The sequence below is a fragment of the Oncorhynchus kisutch genome, linkage group LG15 (assembly GCF_002021735.2).
Source record: "Oncorhynchus kisutch isolate 150728-3 linkage group LG15, Okis_V2, whole genome shotgun sequence".
In the NCBI taxonomy this organism is placed as follows: domain Eukaryota; kingdom Metazoa; phylum Chordata; class Actinopteri; order Salmoniformes; family Salmonidae; genus Oncorhynchus; species Oncorhynchus kisutch.
Window position 1 is genome coordinate 59,222,126 of NC_034188.2, and position 13,260 is coordinate 59,235,385.

At 47.5% G+C, this 13,260-nt stretch overlaps 1 protein-coding gene across 3 annotated transcripts in view; it reads right to left on the bottom strand.

Annotated features, from left to right (window-relative positions):
* LOC109905600 (sortilin-related receptor) overlaps positions 1–13,260 on the bottom strand; it is a 68,692-nt gene that overhangs the window by 16,093 nt on the left and 39,339 nt on the right. For all 3 annotated transcript variants that reach the window (XR_004203140.1, XM_031790668.1, XM_031790669.1), the window contains 11 exons: positions 11,992–12,109; positions 10,082–10,155; positions 9,354–9,442; positions 8,455–8,633; positions 7,996–8,182; positions 7,464–7,592; positions 4,333–4,418; positions 2,823–2,995; positions 2,485–2,616; positions 762–853; positions 285–531 (listed from right to left, as the gene is read on the bottom strand). Coding sequence is in view for 2 of the 3 variants with exons in the window: in XM_031790668.1 (XP_031646528.1) it covers positions 285–531; positions 762–853; positions 2,485–2,616; positions 2,823–2,995; positions 4,333–4,418; positions 7,464–7,592; positions 7,996–8,182; positions 8,455–8,633; positions 9,354–9,442; positions 10,082–10,155; positions 11,992–12,109 (1,506 nt within the window). In the remaining variant the exon portion in view is untranslated. The remainder of the gene's footprint in view (positions 1–284; positions 532–761; positions 854–2,484; positions 2,617–2,822; positions 2,996–4,332; positions 4,419–7,463; positions 7,593–7,995; positions 8,183–8,454; positions 8,634–9,353; positions 9,443–10,081; positions 10,156–11,991; positions 12,110–13,260) is intronic.

The window sequence follows — 13,260 nt, forward strand, 5'->3', positions numbered from 1 at the left end:
TTAACAATGTGGACAGTGACAGTCCTAGGCCATTTTGAGTTCTGCTGTTGACGACATCTGCAAGCAGGAAGTTGACCGGCTGTGCATGAAGAGGTCTTTAAAGGTAGACTATTGCAGAGTCTACCTTTAAAGACGTTAGACAAACAAACTAAGCCTGTAGGCATTTATAAGTGATATTCTTCAAGAATCAATGGGTATACATCATTCATTTAAATGATTGAAAACAGATGTAAATATCACAGAGCCTTAATACTCCATAAGTGCATCAACCGTTCTAAAATCACCTTGAAAACAGCAATGGCATAGGGGTGAGGCAGGCCCTCCATGACCACGCTGCGCTGCTCGCCGGCGAAGTCGGCCCGCTCGATGCGATCGCCGTAGGCCTCGGTCCAGTACAGCCATTGGTCGTCTGCCGTGATGCCGTTGGGCCAGCGGACGCCCTCGGACACGATGCATGACACGTTGGAGCCGTCCATGTAGCCGCGGTACACGCCGGCCGCGCGGTCGCCCCAGTCCGTCCAGAACATCAGGCTGGTGGGAGACGAGTCACAGATTATGCAAGTATATCAGACAGATATTAACACTGATGTTATTTATGTTAAAGGGGCAATCAACAGTTCAAACAAAGAGCTAAAGTCTAAAATGGCTGTAGCAATCACAGATCGCCCCTTTAACAGTCGGTCATCTGGGAGCCCCTTTTTGTGATTTAAAAGCTTCATAAATGCATTTGGCAGATATTCAAGGTAATTAGACTGTGCTACCTCTCTCCTGGCATGAGGACCAGAGCTCTGGGATGCTCCAGCACTGAGGAGTTGAGCAGAGTGTGACGTAGGTCCCCATCAGGGTTAGACACCTACACAACACATACACATAGAATGGGTCTCCATCATCACACACTGTATTGCCTGATACTATACAGTAGCATGTGATCTACCAGGTGAGGAAATAAATATAAACCAAACAAGGCTTCAATAAGATGGAGAGAAAAGGATACAGTGCATTTCAAAAGTATTCAGAGCCCTTGACGTTTCCCACATTTTGTTAGGTTACAGCCTTATTCTAAAAAATGTATAAAAATGGTGTTCGTTCCTCATCATAGAAAACAAATCTACAGACAATACCCCATAATGACAAAGAAATTAGGTTTTTCAATTTTGTTGCCAATGTATTAAAAATTAAAAACTGAAATATCACATTTACATAAGTATTCAGACCCTTTACACAGTGCTTTGCTGAAGCACCTTCGGCAGCGATTACAGCCTCAAGTCTTCTTGGGTATGACGCTACAAACGTGGTACACCTGTATTCTTCTCTGCAGATCCTCTCAAGCTCTGTCAGTTTGGATGTGGCGTGTCGCTGCTATTTTCATGTCTCTCCAGAGATGTTTGATCGGGTTCAAGTCTGGACTCTGGCTTGGCCACTCAAGGACATTCAGAGACTTGTCCCGAAGCCACTCCTGCGTTGTCTTGGCTGTGTGCTTAGGGTGATTGTCCTGTTGGAAAGTGAACCTTCGCCCCCGCCTGAGGTCCTGAGCGCTCTGGAGCAGGTTTTCATCAAAGATTTCTCTGTACTTTGCTCTGGTTAATTTTTTCCCTCGATCCTGACCAGTCTCCATGTCCCTGCCACTGAAAAAAACATACCCACAGCATGATGCTGCCACCACCATGCGTCACCGTAGGCCTGATCGGTGGAGCGCTGCAGAAGTTCACCCATCGCCACAGAGGAACTCTGGAGCTCTGTCAGATTGATCATCAGGTTCTTGGTCACCTCCCTGACCAAGGCCCTTCCCCGATTGCTCAGTTTGGCCGGGTGGCCAGCTCTAAGAAGACTCTTGGTGGTTCCAAACTTCTTCCATTTAAGAATAATGGAGGCCACTGTGTTCTTGGGGACCTTCAATGCTGCAGAAATGCTGTGTCTCGACACAAACCTGTCGCGTAGCTCTACGGACAATTCCTTCGACCTCATGGCTTGGTTTTTGCCCTGACATGCACTGTCAACTGTGGGACCTTATATAGACAGGTGTGTGTCTTTCCAAATCATGTCCAATCAATTGAATGTACCACAGGTGGACTTCAATCAAGTTGTAGAAACATCTCAAGGATGATCAATTGAAACAGGAAGCAGCTGAGCTCAATTTTGAGTCTCATAGCAAAGGGTTTAAATACTTAAGGTATCTGTTTTTAATACATTTGCAAAAATGTCAGAAAACCTATTTTAGCTTGTTATTATGGGGTATTGTGTGTAGATAGATTTTTTTTGTTTAATCCATTTTAGAATAAGTCTGTAATGTAAGCATGTGTGGAAATGGGAAGGGGTCTGAATACTTTCCAAATGCACTGAACAAAAGTATTAACGCAACATGTGAAGTGTTGGTCCCATTTTTCATGAGCTGAAATACAGTGGGGAGAACAAGTATTCTATACACTGCCGATTTTGCAGGTTTTCCTACTTACAAAGCATGTAGAGGTCTGTAATTTTGTTTACCTCAATCCTCTGCGCTCCAGCATCCACCCAGTAAAGCAGCCTGCTGATGGGGTCAAAGGTGAGGGCCTCCACATTCTGCAGGTCTTTCCTCACGATCACTTCCTGTCCCGTACTGCCGTTCAGACAAAGCCTCTGGAGGGGGAGGACAGGGAGGGAGTGTGTACATACTTTTCACTAATCACGATACACAATGTACTCTTGCTCTCAGAAGTGTGTACAGGATAGATTTTGTGTCTTAAATGGTACTTTATTCCCTATATAGTATACAAGCAATATACTTATATAGGGAATAGGGTAAGTCATGGCTACATCGGAGTGCCTTCTGTGAAGGCCCTGACCTGTATGGTGTCCAGCGAGATGTCGGCCCAGTAGAGGCAGTTCCTTTCATAGTCAAAGTCCAGGGCCACGGCCTCGCGGAGACCAGAGAGGGGCAGGGCCTGGTCGGTCCCTGTGGCCAGGTCATAGCGATGGATGGAGTTCCTCACAGCATACAGGATGAACTCATTACTCTCTGGAGAAGACCAGGTGGAAAAAAAACACTTAATACAATTCATTCTAATCTATAGCCATGTGAAGAGTAACAACTGGTAAGAAAAACGCAACAAATTGCATTTGATTTTGTATCCAGCTGTGTATACGACAGTATTATTTTGTATCCAGCTGTGTATACGACAGTATTTATTTTGCATACAGCAGTAATGCATGTCTAAAACAATTTCCCCTCAGGGAAATTAAAGTTCATCCAACCATATGCTTTTATGTATAAAATTTGAGTAATTTCACTTTTCATGAATTCACAAATAGCTATTGTCACAGCAGCTATTGTCCCCGAGGTCTAACTTACGTGTGTAGTTGCTGTAGCCGATGATCTACTGCTGGGACTAACCTTTCTATCTTTAACTACATTCACCCCATAATATGTGACTAAAAGTATCTTTTGCCTCAAATTGTACAACAGAGTTTCTTTAAGGTCTAAGATAAAACCATGTGGCCCACACCAAATAAAACCCGGCATGACCCACGACCCAAAGGTAACATATGTAATTGTTTTAAAATAGTAATTCAATGGATCATTTAGCTATTTGATTATGATTTTTAGGCCCTTTAGGTATCCCTCCCCAAAATATTTCTAAATAATTTGATAAAATACTGAATTTGGCCTTTACTACTATAGCCCATAGAAATGCGGTGAATTACACATTCATAAAAAGGCAAAAAATAAATCCTAATACTGTTTTGAAGTGTCTGTCCTATATCTAAGAGATATAAGAAAGCTCAGGAAATATACATCTATTTTGGACACATTTAACCCCTTGTTTTTGTTGCCACAAAAGGACCTCCATATTTCTATGGGTTACCGTCAGACGAGTCTCATGATACTTGTGGTGGTCGTAGAGCAAAACAGAGAACATCCTCGTGAGTCTCCCCTTTCCATAATGACATTTACAAGGTAAAGTATTTGTGAACCCAGTATATCAAGAATCTCAGAGTATCTCTCATTCATTCATTCATTTAGGTGTCTCTCATTCATTCATTCATCCATTCAGGGGTCTCTTATTCATTCATTCAGGGGTCTCTTATTCATTTATTCAGGGGTCTCTTATTCATTTATTCAGGGGTCTCTTATTCATTTATTCATCATTCATTCAGCGGTCTCTTATTCATTCATTCAGGGTTCTCTTATTCATTCAGTCAGGGGTCTCTTATTCATTCATTCAGGGGTCTCTTATTCATTCATTCAGGGGTCGCTTATTCATTCATTTATTCAGGGGTCTCTTATTCATTGCGATCTAAAAGGCTAAACGTTTCTAATAATGGTTTCTTAATTGAAGGAGAGGGGAGGCTTACCTCCTACAGGACAGGGGAGCATCTCTCCATCCAGTCTGGCTTCTACATCGCCTCCACTACAGCTGTCCCCAGACACCTTCCTGTACCTGAGAGAGACACACGAACTGGTTAACATGGGCAGGCAAACACCCACCACCCAATATCACAACAAGAGTATGTGTACAACAAATGGTGTAATACAGTGTATCTTACGCGTAGTTGTGTAAACGAGAAGAACAAAATGTTTACATGTTGCCCATTACATTAAGAACACCTGCTCTGACCATGACATAGACTGACCAGTGGAAAGCTATGATCCCTTATCGATGTCCCTTGTTAAATCCACTTCAATCAGAGCAGATGGAGGGGAGGAGACGGGTTAAAGAAGGATTGTTAAGCCTTGAGACATGGATTGTGTCTGTGTGCCAGAGGGTGAGTGGGAAAGACAAAAGATGTAAGTGCCTTTGAATGGGGTATGGTAGTAGGGGCCTTTGAATGGGGTATGGTAGTAGGGGCCTTTGAATGGGGTATGGTAGTAGGGGCCTTTGAATGGGGTATGGTAGTAGGGGCCTTTGAATGGGGTATGGTAGTAGGGGCCTTTGAATGGGGTATGGTAGTAGGGGCCTTTGAAGAGGTATGGTAGTAGGGGCCTTTGAAGGGGGTATGGTAGTAGGGGCCTTTGAATGGGGTATGGTAGTAGGGGCCTTTGAATGGGGTATGGTAGTAGGGGCCTTTGAATGGGGTATGGTAGTAGGGGCCTTTGAATGGGGTATGGTAGTAGGGGCCTTTGAATGGGGTATGGTAGTAGGGGCCTTTGAAGGGGGTAGGGGATTTTGAAGAGGGTATGGTAGTAGAGGCCTTTGAAGGGGGTATGGTAGTAGGGGCCTTTGAAGAGGGTATGGTAGTAGAGGCCTTTGAAGGGGGTATGGTAGTAGGGGCCTTTGAAGAGGGTATGGTAGTAGGGGCCTTTGAAAAGGGTATGGTAGTAGGGGCCTTTGAAGAGGGTATGGTAGTAGGGGCCTTTGAAGGGGGTATGGTAGTAGGGGCCTTTGAAGGGGGTATGGTAGTAGAGGCCTTTGAAGGGGGTATGGTAGTAGAGGCCTTTGAAGGGAGTATGGTAGTAGAGGCCTTTGAAGGGGGTATGGTAGTAGAGGCCTTTGAAGGGGGTATGGTAGTAGGGGCCTTTGAATGGGGTATGGTAGTAGGGGCCTTTGAATGGGGTATGGTAGTAGGGGCCTTTGAAGGGGGTAGGGGATTTTGAAGAGGGTATGGTAGTAGAGGCCTTTGAAGGGGGTATGGTAGTAGGGGCCTTTGAATGGGGTATGGTAGTAGGGGCCTTTGAAGGGGGTAGGGGATTTTGAAGAGGGTATGGTAGTAGAGGCCTTTGAAGGGGGTATGGTAGTAGGGGCCTTTGAAGAGGGTATGGTAGTAGGGGCCTTTGAAAAGGGTATGGTAGTAGGGGCCTTTGAAGAGGGTATGGTAGTAGGGGCCTTTGAAGGGGGTATGGTAGTAGGGGCCTTTGAAGGGGGTATGGTAGTAGAGGCCTTTGAAGGGGGTATGGTAGTAGAGGCCTTTGAAGGGAGTATGGTAGTAGAGGCCTTTGAAGGGGGTATGGTAGTAGAGGCCTTTGAAGGGGGTATGGTAGTAGGGGCCTTTGAAGAGGGTATGGTAGTAGGGGCCTTTGAAGAGGGTATGGTAGTAGGGGCCTTTGAAGGGGGTATGGTAGTAGGGGCCTTTGAAGAGGGTATGGTAGTAGGGGCCTTTGAAGGGGGTATGGTAGTAGGGGCCTTTGAAGGGGGTATGGTAGTAGGGGCCTTTGAAGGGGGTATGGTAGTAGAGGCCTTTGAAGGGGGTATGGTAGTAGAGGCCTTTGAAGGGGGTATGGTAGTAGAGGCCTTTGAAGGGGGTATGGTAATAGAGGCCTTTGAAGGGGGTATGGTAGTAGGTGCCTTTGAAGGGGGTATGGTAGTAGGGGCCTTTGAAGAGGGTATGGTAGTAGGGGCCTTTGAAGGGGGTAGGGGCTTTTGAAGGAAGTATGGTAGTAGGGGCCTTTGAAGGGGGTATGGTAGTAGGGGCCTTTGAAGGGGGTATGGTAGTAGAGGCCTTTGAAGGGGGTATGGTAGTAGAGGCCTTTGAAGGGGGTATGGTAGTAGGGGCTTTTGAAGGGGGTATGGTAGTAGAGGCCTTTGAAGGGGGTATGGTAGTAGGGGCTTTTGAAGGGGGTATGGTAATAGGGGCCTTTTAAGGGGGTAGGGGCTTTTGAAGGGGGTATGGTAGTAGGGGCGAAGCGCTGCGGTTTGTGTCAAGAACTGCAACGCTCCTGGGTTTTTTACGATCAACAGTTTCCTGTGTGTATCAACAATGGTCCACCACGCAAAGGACATTCAGCCAACTTGACACAACAGAGAATAATTGGAGTCAACATGGGCCAACATCCCCGTGGGAAGCTTTTGACACCTTGTAGAGTCCCTGCCCTGACGAATTGAGGCTATTCTGAGGGAAAAGGGGGGGGTTGCAACTCAATATCAGGAAGGCGTTCAAAATTATTTGTACACTCAGTGTTTGTCAAGATTTTGCTGGGACATTTCTCTCCTTATGACACTAGGTGGGGCTGTTCTCCATGATAAGTGAGGGCTATATAATAGAATGACGCCACTCCTTTCTCTTCCCAATAGCACAAAAGAAGAACAAAGACAGTTCCCCCTCATGACCATAAAGGATGCCATTTGCATAGTGTGCATATCCTATTCACCATTAATCATGCTGATATTTAATGGTCGTCTCGTTGCGGCAGTAAAGTGAAGACTGACACACTAGGTAATGCCATTTGTTTTTATAAGCCATATGTGACTGTCAGTCAAGGACAAGTGTATCTCAACCTTTATGGTTGCGTCCCAAATGGTACCCTATTCCCTTTAAAGTGCACTAATTTTGACCAGGGCCCATTTGGGACACTATGAAGTCAGCCCGAAATCCCAAAACCCTTCAGCTCAGCTAGGTCATATAATCCTGACCCATCCACATGGCAAGGCCTTGACCGTCAATGTGTGGAGTCACCTTAACAAAAGGAAAAAGCCTATCATTATGAGAAGGGCAAAGCCTGGTTTCTGATGAAGTGACAATATGTTAATACCAAAGGGATATTGACTTACCCCGTACTGCGACGGTAGGTAGTTCCAACGGGGCAGGGCACGGGAGGGGCGTAGAGGTTCCCCGAAAACTCGGGGTCGGGCAGGCACACCTGGAGGGACAGGTCCTCGCTCAGCTTGAAGCCATAGTCACTGAGAGAGATAAAAGGAGAGAGAGGAGGGTGATAGAGAGCGAGGCAGAGAGAGAGCGAGAGAGATTAGATGGGTAGAGAGAGAGAGAGAGACAGAGAGACCCAATGTTAGCCTACCTGACTATCAAACTATGAACAGCTAGAGATGAGTGGAAAAAGACTGTTGCCTAATTCCAATCAACCCCTAGCCCCTACAACCCCTACCTAAGGATAGCAGAGGTGTAAGTAAGGGAGAAACATTCCACCTATTCCTAGCTTAACAGAAGGTGGAGCTGTTACCTTTCGAGATAGCAGCTATCCAATCCTTTCAGATCGATATGAGGTGCTTAGGGGTAGATGGTTTTAGGGGTAGAGGCAAAGGGCGGATATGGGATTGGACACGGGCTGGGAAAGGAGAGTCTCACCACTCGTAGTCCTGGCGTGTGCAGGAGCAGTTGGACACGGTGACGGGCCGGTCGAAGTCTTCCCCGTTGAAGCAGGTGGCGTGGGGCGTGCGGCGCTTGTACACCATCTCACTACCCAGAAGGCAGTCGTTTCCCCGCTCGTCTGACGGGGACCAGCGCTTGTAGTCTCCCTCGGCGCACGGCACGCCTGAAGAGACAAACACACACCTTAAATACTTCATTTGGAATTGGATCATATTCTATTACAGTAGCATGGGGACATAAGTGGACACACACACACACACACACACACACGAATACACAAACACACACCCCTCAGTGAGACTCTGGCCTAATAGATGGTGCTTCTTATTGGCATTGTGAAAATGGACGAGACAGACAGACGCAAAAGCACCCGGGCTGAGGATAATTCAGTCATGACTTCTGCCCAGTGTAGTAATATCGTGAGAGTCCCCTCACCGAGCACATCGCTGGCGTTGACCTGCAGGATGAGCCAGCTGTGTCTCTGGTCGGCGTAGGAGCCGAAGATGGTAAAGATGGTGCTCTTCTCCCCCGGCTCCGTCAGCAGCTGGTAGACATACACCTCCCTGTCAGAGAAACGGAAGTCTGTCCACGTCTCCCCCTCATTGGTACTGAACCTGAGACACAGAGAGACAGTAGGTAAGTAGCCTTTCATTTGTATTTTTTGACCCTCTATGACCCTTTATTTAACTAGGCAAGTCAGTTGAGAACAAATTCTTATTTACAATGACGGCCTACCGGGGAACAGTGGGTTAACTGCCTTGTTCAGGGGCAGAATGGCATATTTTTACCTTGTCAGCTCGGGGATTCGATTCAACCTTTCGGTTACTGGCCCAACACTAACCACTAGGCTTTCTGCCGCCTTGTCCCAGTCAGAATGGCAAATCTACTGATTCTGTAGCGTGAGGCAGCAAGTACACCACCTGAACAGGATGCTAGTCTATAGCAGGGCCAACAGAGACAGTATGGAGATCAACACTAGCATGGTTACAATATTTATACGCTTTTTACACTACTGAGCCAAGCCAAGCTGTAGTACATTGGCCTGGTTACATATCCCACTGTACTGTAGTAGCCGGTACCGAGCTGGAAAGGACAAACGTGAAAATAATATTTCTGAGCCAGCCCAGTACTGATTGGGTTGGCAGTGACACAGTGGGTTGAAAAGGGAACAATTCATTGAACCTTTATTTGAGGAGGTAAGCAGACTGAAAGTCAACGACTCAGGGCAGAGCTGCAGTGGGGGGTAGAGGGGTGTAATGAGGGGGTGATACACAGCACACTGTATTGTTCTAACATGGGAGATATGGGTTGTTTAAGACAGTTGTGAGACTCACTTGAGGTGTGTGGTGGAGCCCCCCTGGGCGATGGCCATGAGGATACCGCCGTGGTCACCCCACGTGTAGAAGTGAGGACCGGCCAGCGCCTTGAGAAGGGGACATGTGAAGAACACTCATTAAAGCCGCAGTCTGTAAGATTGCTGGTCAATTTATATAGCTACAATAATAGACTAGTACAACTGTCAGGCCGTATTATTACCAAAAATATTTTGCTCGTCAAGACACTTAAATGAGGTAATACTATGTTCAGATTAAAAGTATGTTTAAAAAAAGAATAATTAAAAGTCTAATACTGCTCACGTGGAATGTCACACCATAGGCATCAAGAGCATGTGAAAATGTTCCGGGTGCTTCTGCTCCATTGTTTATGTCTTAGAGGGCTCCCCAGTCTTGGAATTGTACTCACGTCTTACAGACTGTGGCTTTAAATAACTGCAGCACCATGTTTGTGGTTGATGAGTAATATACTGTGGAGGAAAGTGTCCTATGCTGGGCATTCAGCATTGTGGCTAAGATCTCCACAGAAACCCTCTGGTATGAGTGGGTAGCAGAGGCAGGAAACATCCAACAATAACCAATGTCAGGATTTATAGCTCATCATGTGCATAGTTACATTTATGGCGCACACACACACATACACAAAAACAAAGCACACACACACAAAAACAAAGCACACACACACAAAAACAAAGCACACACACACACACACACACACAGACACTGACCTCTCTCCATCTGGCCCCAGCACTGCTGGACACATACACGTTGGGCTTGTTGGCCAGGTTCTTGCCCACAGAACCTGCAGAGGAGACAGACACGGGATGATCAGTGGAACGGCTGTGTGAGAGGAGGTGATGAATTAAACTATTCACACAGAGGGGGATCCAGTAGGAACACTACTGCAGCTTCAGGTGGTCTCCAGTCCGAGCAGTATCCCAGGCTTTGTTCCAAATAGCACCCTATTCACTACATAGGGCACTGATTTTGACCAAAAGCCCTATGGGCCTTGGTCAAAAGTAGTGCAGTAGATGCATAGGGAATAAGGTACCGTGCAATGTGGGACACAACCAAGCACAGTGGCCAGCCCAGAGCACACAAAGCCGACAACAGAGCAGAAGTAGCTCACTATACAGGGAACAGGGTGCCATTTGAGGCGCAGCCATAGAGAAAGGGGCGACTGTAGCATATAGCTGGGCGGCTCTATATAGGGAGAGAGTCCATCCAGGGTTGTGAAGCAGATGCTTGAGATCAGAAAAGTTCAAACAAACTCTGCATGCCGCAGCCTACGCTCCAGTATGCTTTATTGTCAACATCAATACTCCTTACCATGTGATGAACCTATCAAATCAGTCTGTAGTCATTCTAGGGGGAAGGCCCCAAGGAGTGTAACGTCACATATCTATTTATCCTATATGGATGTAGATGGCCATGTTGCACCGAACGGTGTGGCGTTAGGCGTTTTATGTAGTTGTGTACGGCTCTCTCGGTGTGTCTGACACTCATCCTGAGCGCTGGTTAATGAGTCCGCCACTCTCCTCCCCGGCACCACCACTAACGACTGTTGTTCTTGGAGGCCATATCAACGGTGCTTTTTACAAATGAAGAAATGTCACAGGAACAAGTCACAAAACAAACGCTTCTCCCCTGACAGGCCGCGTGGGAATGTTGGTTGTGTGTGGCTGGCTGGGTCCACACAAAGAGAAAGACGGTCTGTGTGTGTGTGTCCACGGGGTGAGGCAGAAGTAATTAGCGCATCTGTGTGTAAGCGATAAAAGGACGTGAAGGGCACAGTGTCTCCTCAGCTCACCTCTCTCCCTGCACTTCACCCCGTGGGAGTTATCTCCTAACCATTTCGTTAGGTTTAGTGGCTCGCAGGGTGTAGAGGCTTCTTTCACCTTCCAGACACCGCACAGCTACAAAGAAAATCTATGTACTCTGCGAAGCAGGCAGAGGCGGTAGAGACAGAGACACTTTCCGTGGATTAAACACAATGAATGTGTCCAACTGGTCCTAGTTTAGCCCCGGTCAAAAGCTATTGCTCTGACTTGAGTACACGCAGTTACTAACAAGCATGCACACATTCCCAAACCATGAACACACGCACTCAGGAAAATTCAAACACGCACGTGCACACACACACACACACACACACAAACACACACACACACACACACACACGCTGTAAATAAGAATTTGCTCTCAACTGAATTGCCTGAATGAATAATGGTTCAAAAAATAAATAAAACAGACGCAGACAAACAAGCAGGAAGGAGAGACTCTGCAGCTTCTCTAGGAACTCTAATTTCCTGTGTGATTGACTGATGGAGGAAGTGGTCCTCTCCATCAGATGAGGCAATAGCAGACGTTGCACCACCACAAGGGAAGTCATGTGTTCGCCACAGAAATTGTCATTCTGTGGCCTGGCGAGTGGTAATGCCGAAGCCCTCTGGCACACGTCGTCAGTACCGGTATGGGTTCCCTTTGACACAACCTTTCTCTTTCTTTCCCCACTGTCATCCTCTCTCTCTCTCTGTTCAATGAAATCAGAAAATATCTGAGAAAAATAAATACATCTACATAATGTTTTTATTTGAAATAAATAGACATTGTAGTTGTATGATGCTAGCCTCCCCACCTGTGGCCATGATGAGCCCTGGTGCTGACTCCTTGGACAGTACGGGCATCCTGCGCAGCTGAATGTTGAGAAGCTGGCTCCAGCGCTGGGCCAGGTGGAGGGAGCAGCCCTTGGAGAGCTATGGAGAGAGGGAGGGACAGGATGAGGGAGAGAGGGAGAGGATGAGGGAGAGAGGGAGAGAATGAGGGAGAGAGTGAGAGGATGAGGGATAGAGGGAGAGAATGAGGGAGAGAGTGAGAGGATGAGGGATAGAGGGAGAGGGAGGGACAGGATGAGAGATAGATGGAGAGGATGAGGGATAGAGGGAGAGGATGGAGGGAGAGGGTGAGGGATAGAGGGAGAGGATGGAGGGAGAGGGTGAGGGATAGAGGGAGAGGGATAGAGGGAGAGGATGGGGATAGAGGGAGAGTATGAGGGATAGAGGGAGAGGATGAGGGATAGAGGGTGAGGGATAGAGGGAGATGATGGGGATAGAGGGAGAGGATGGGGATAGAGGGAGAGGGTGGGGATAGAGGGAAAGGATGGGGGATAGAGGGAAAGGATGGGGGATAGAGGGAGAGGATGAGGGATAGAGGGAGAGGATGAGGGGATAGAGGGAGAGGATGAGGGGATAGAGGGAGAGGATGAGGGATAGAGGGAGAGGGAGGGACAGGATGAGAGATAGATGGAGAGGATGAGGGATAGAGGGAGAGGATGGAGGGAGAGGGATAGAGGGAGAGGGTGAGGGATAGAGGGAGAGGATGGAGGATAGAGGGAGAGTATGAGGGATAGAGGGTGAGGGATAGAGGGAGAGGGTGAGGGATAGAGGGAGAGGATGGGGATAGAGGGAGAGGATGGGGGATAGAGGGAGAGTATGTGGGATAGAGGATGAGGGATAGAGGGTGAGGGATAGAGGGAGAGGATGGGGGATAGAGGGAGAGGATGGGGGATAGAGGGAGAGGGAGGGACAGGATGAGAGATAGATGGAGAGGATGAGGGATAGAGGGAGAGGATGGAGGGAGAGGGTGAGGGATAGAGGGAGAGGGTGAGGGATAGAGGGAGAGGATGGAGGATAGAGGGAGAGTATGTGGGATAGAGGGAGAGGATGGGGGATAGAGGGAGAGGATGGGGGATAGAGGGAGAGGATGAGGGATAGAGGGACAGGATGAGATATAGATGGAGAGGATGAGGGATAGAGGGAGAGGATGGAGGGAGAGGGTGAGGGATAGAGGGAGAGGATGGGGATAGAGGGAGAGTATGAGGGATAGAGGGAGAGGATGAGGGATAGAG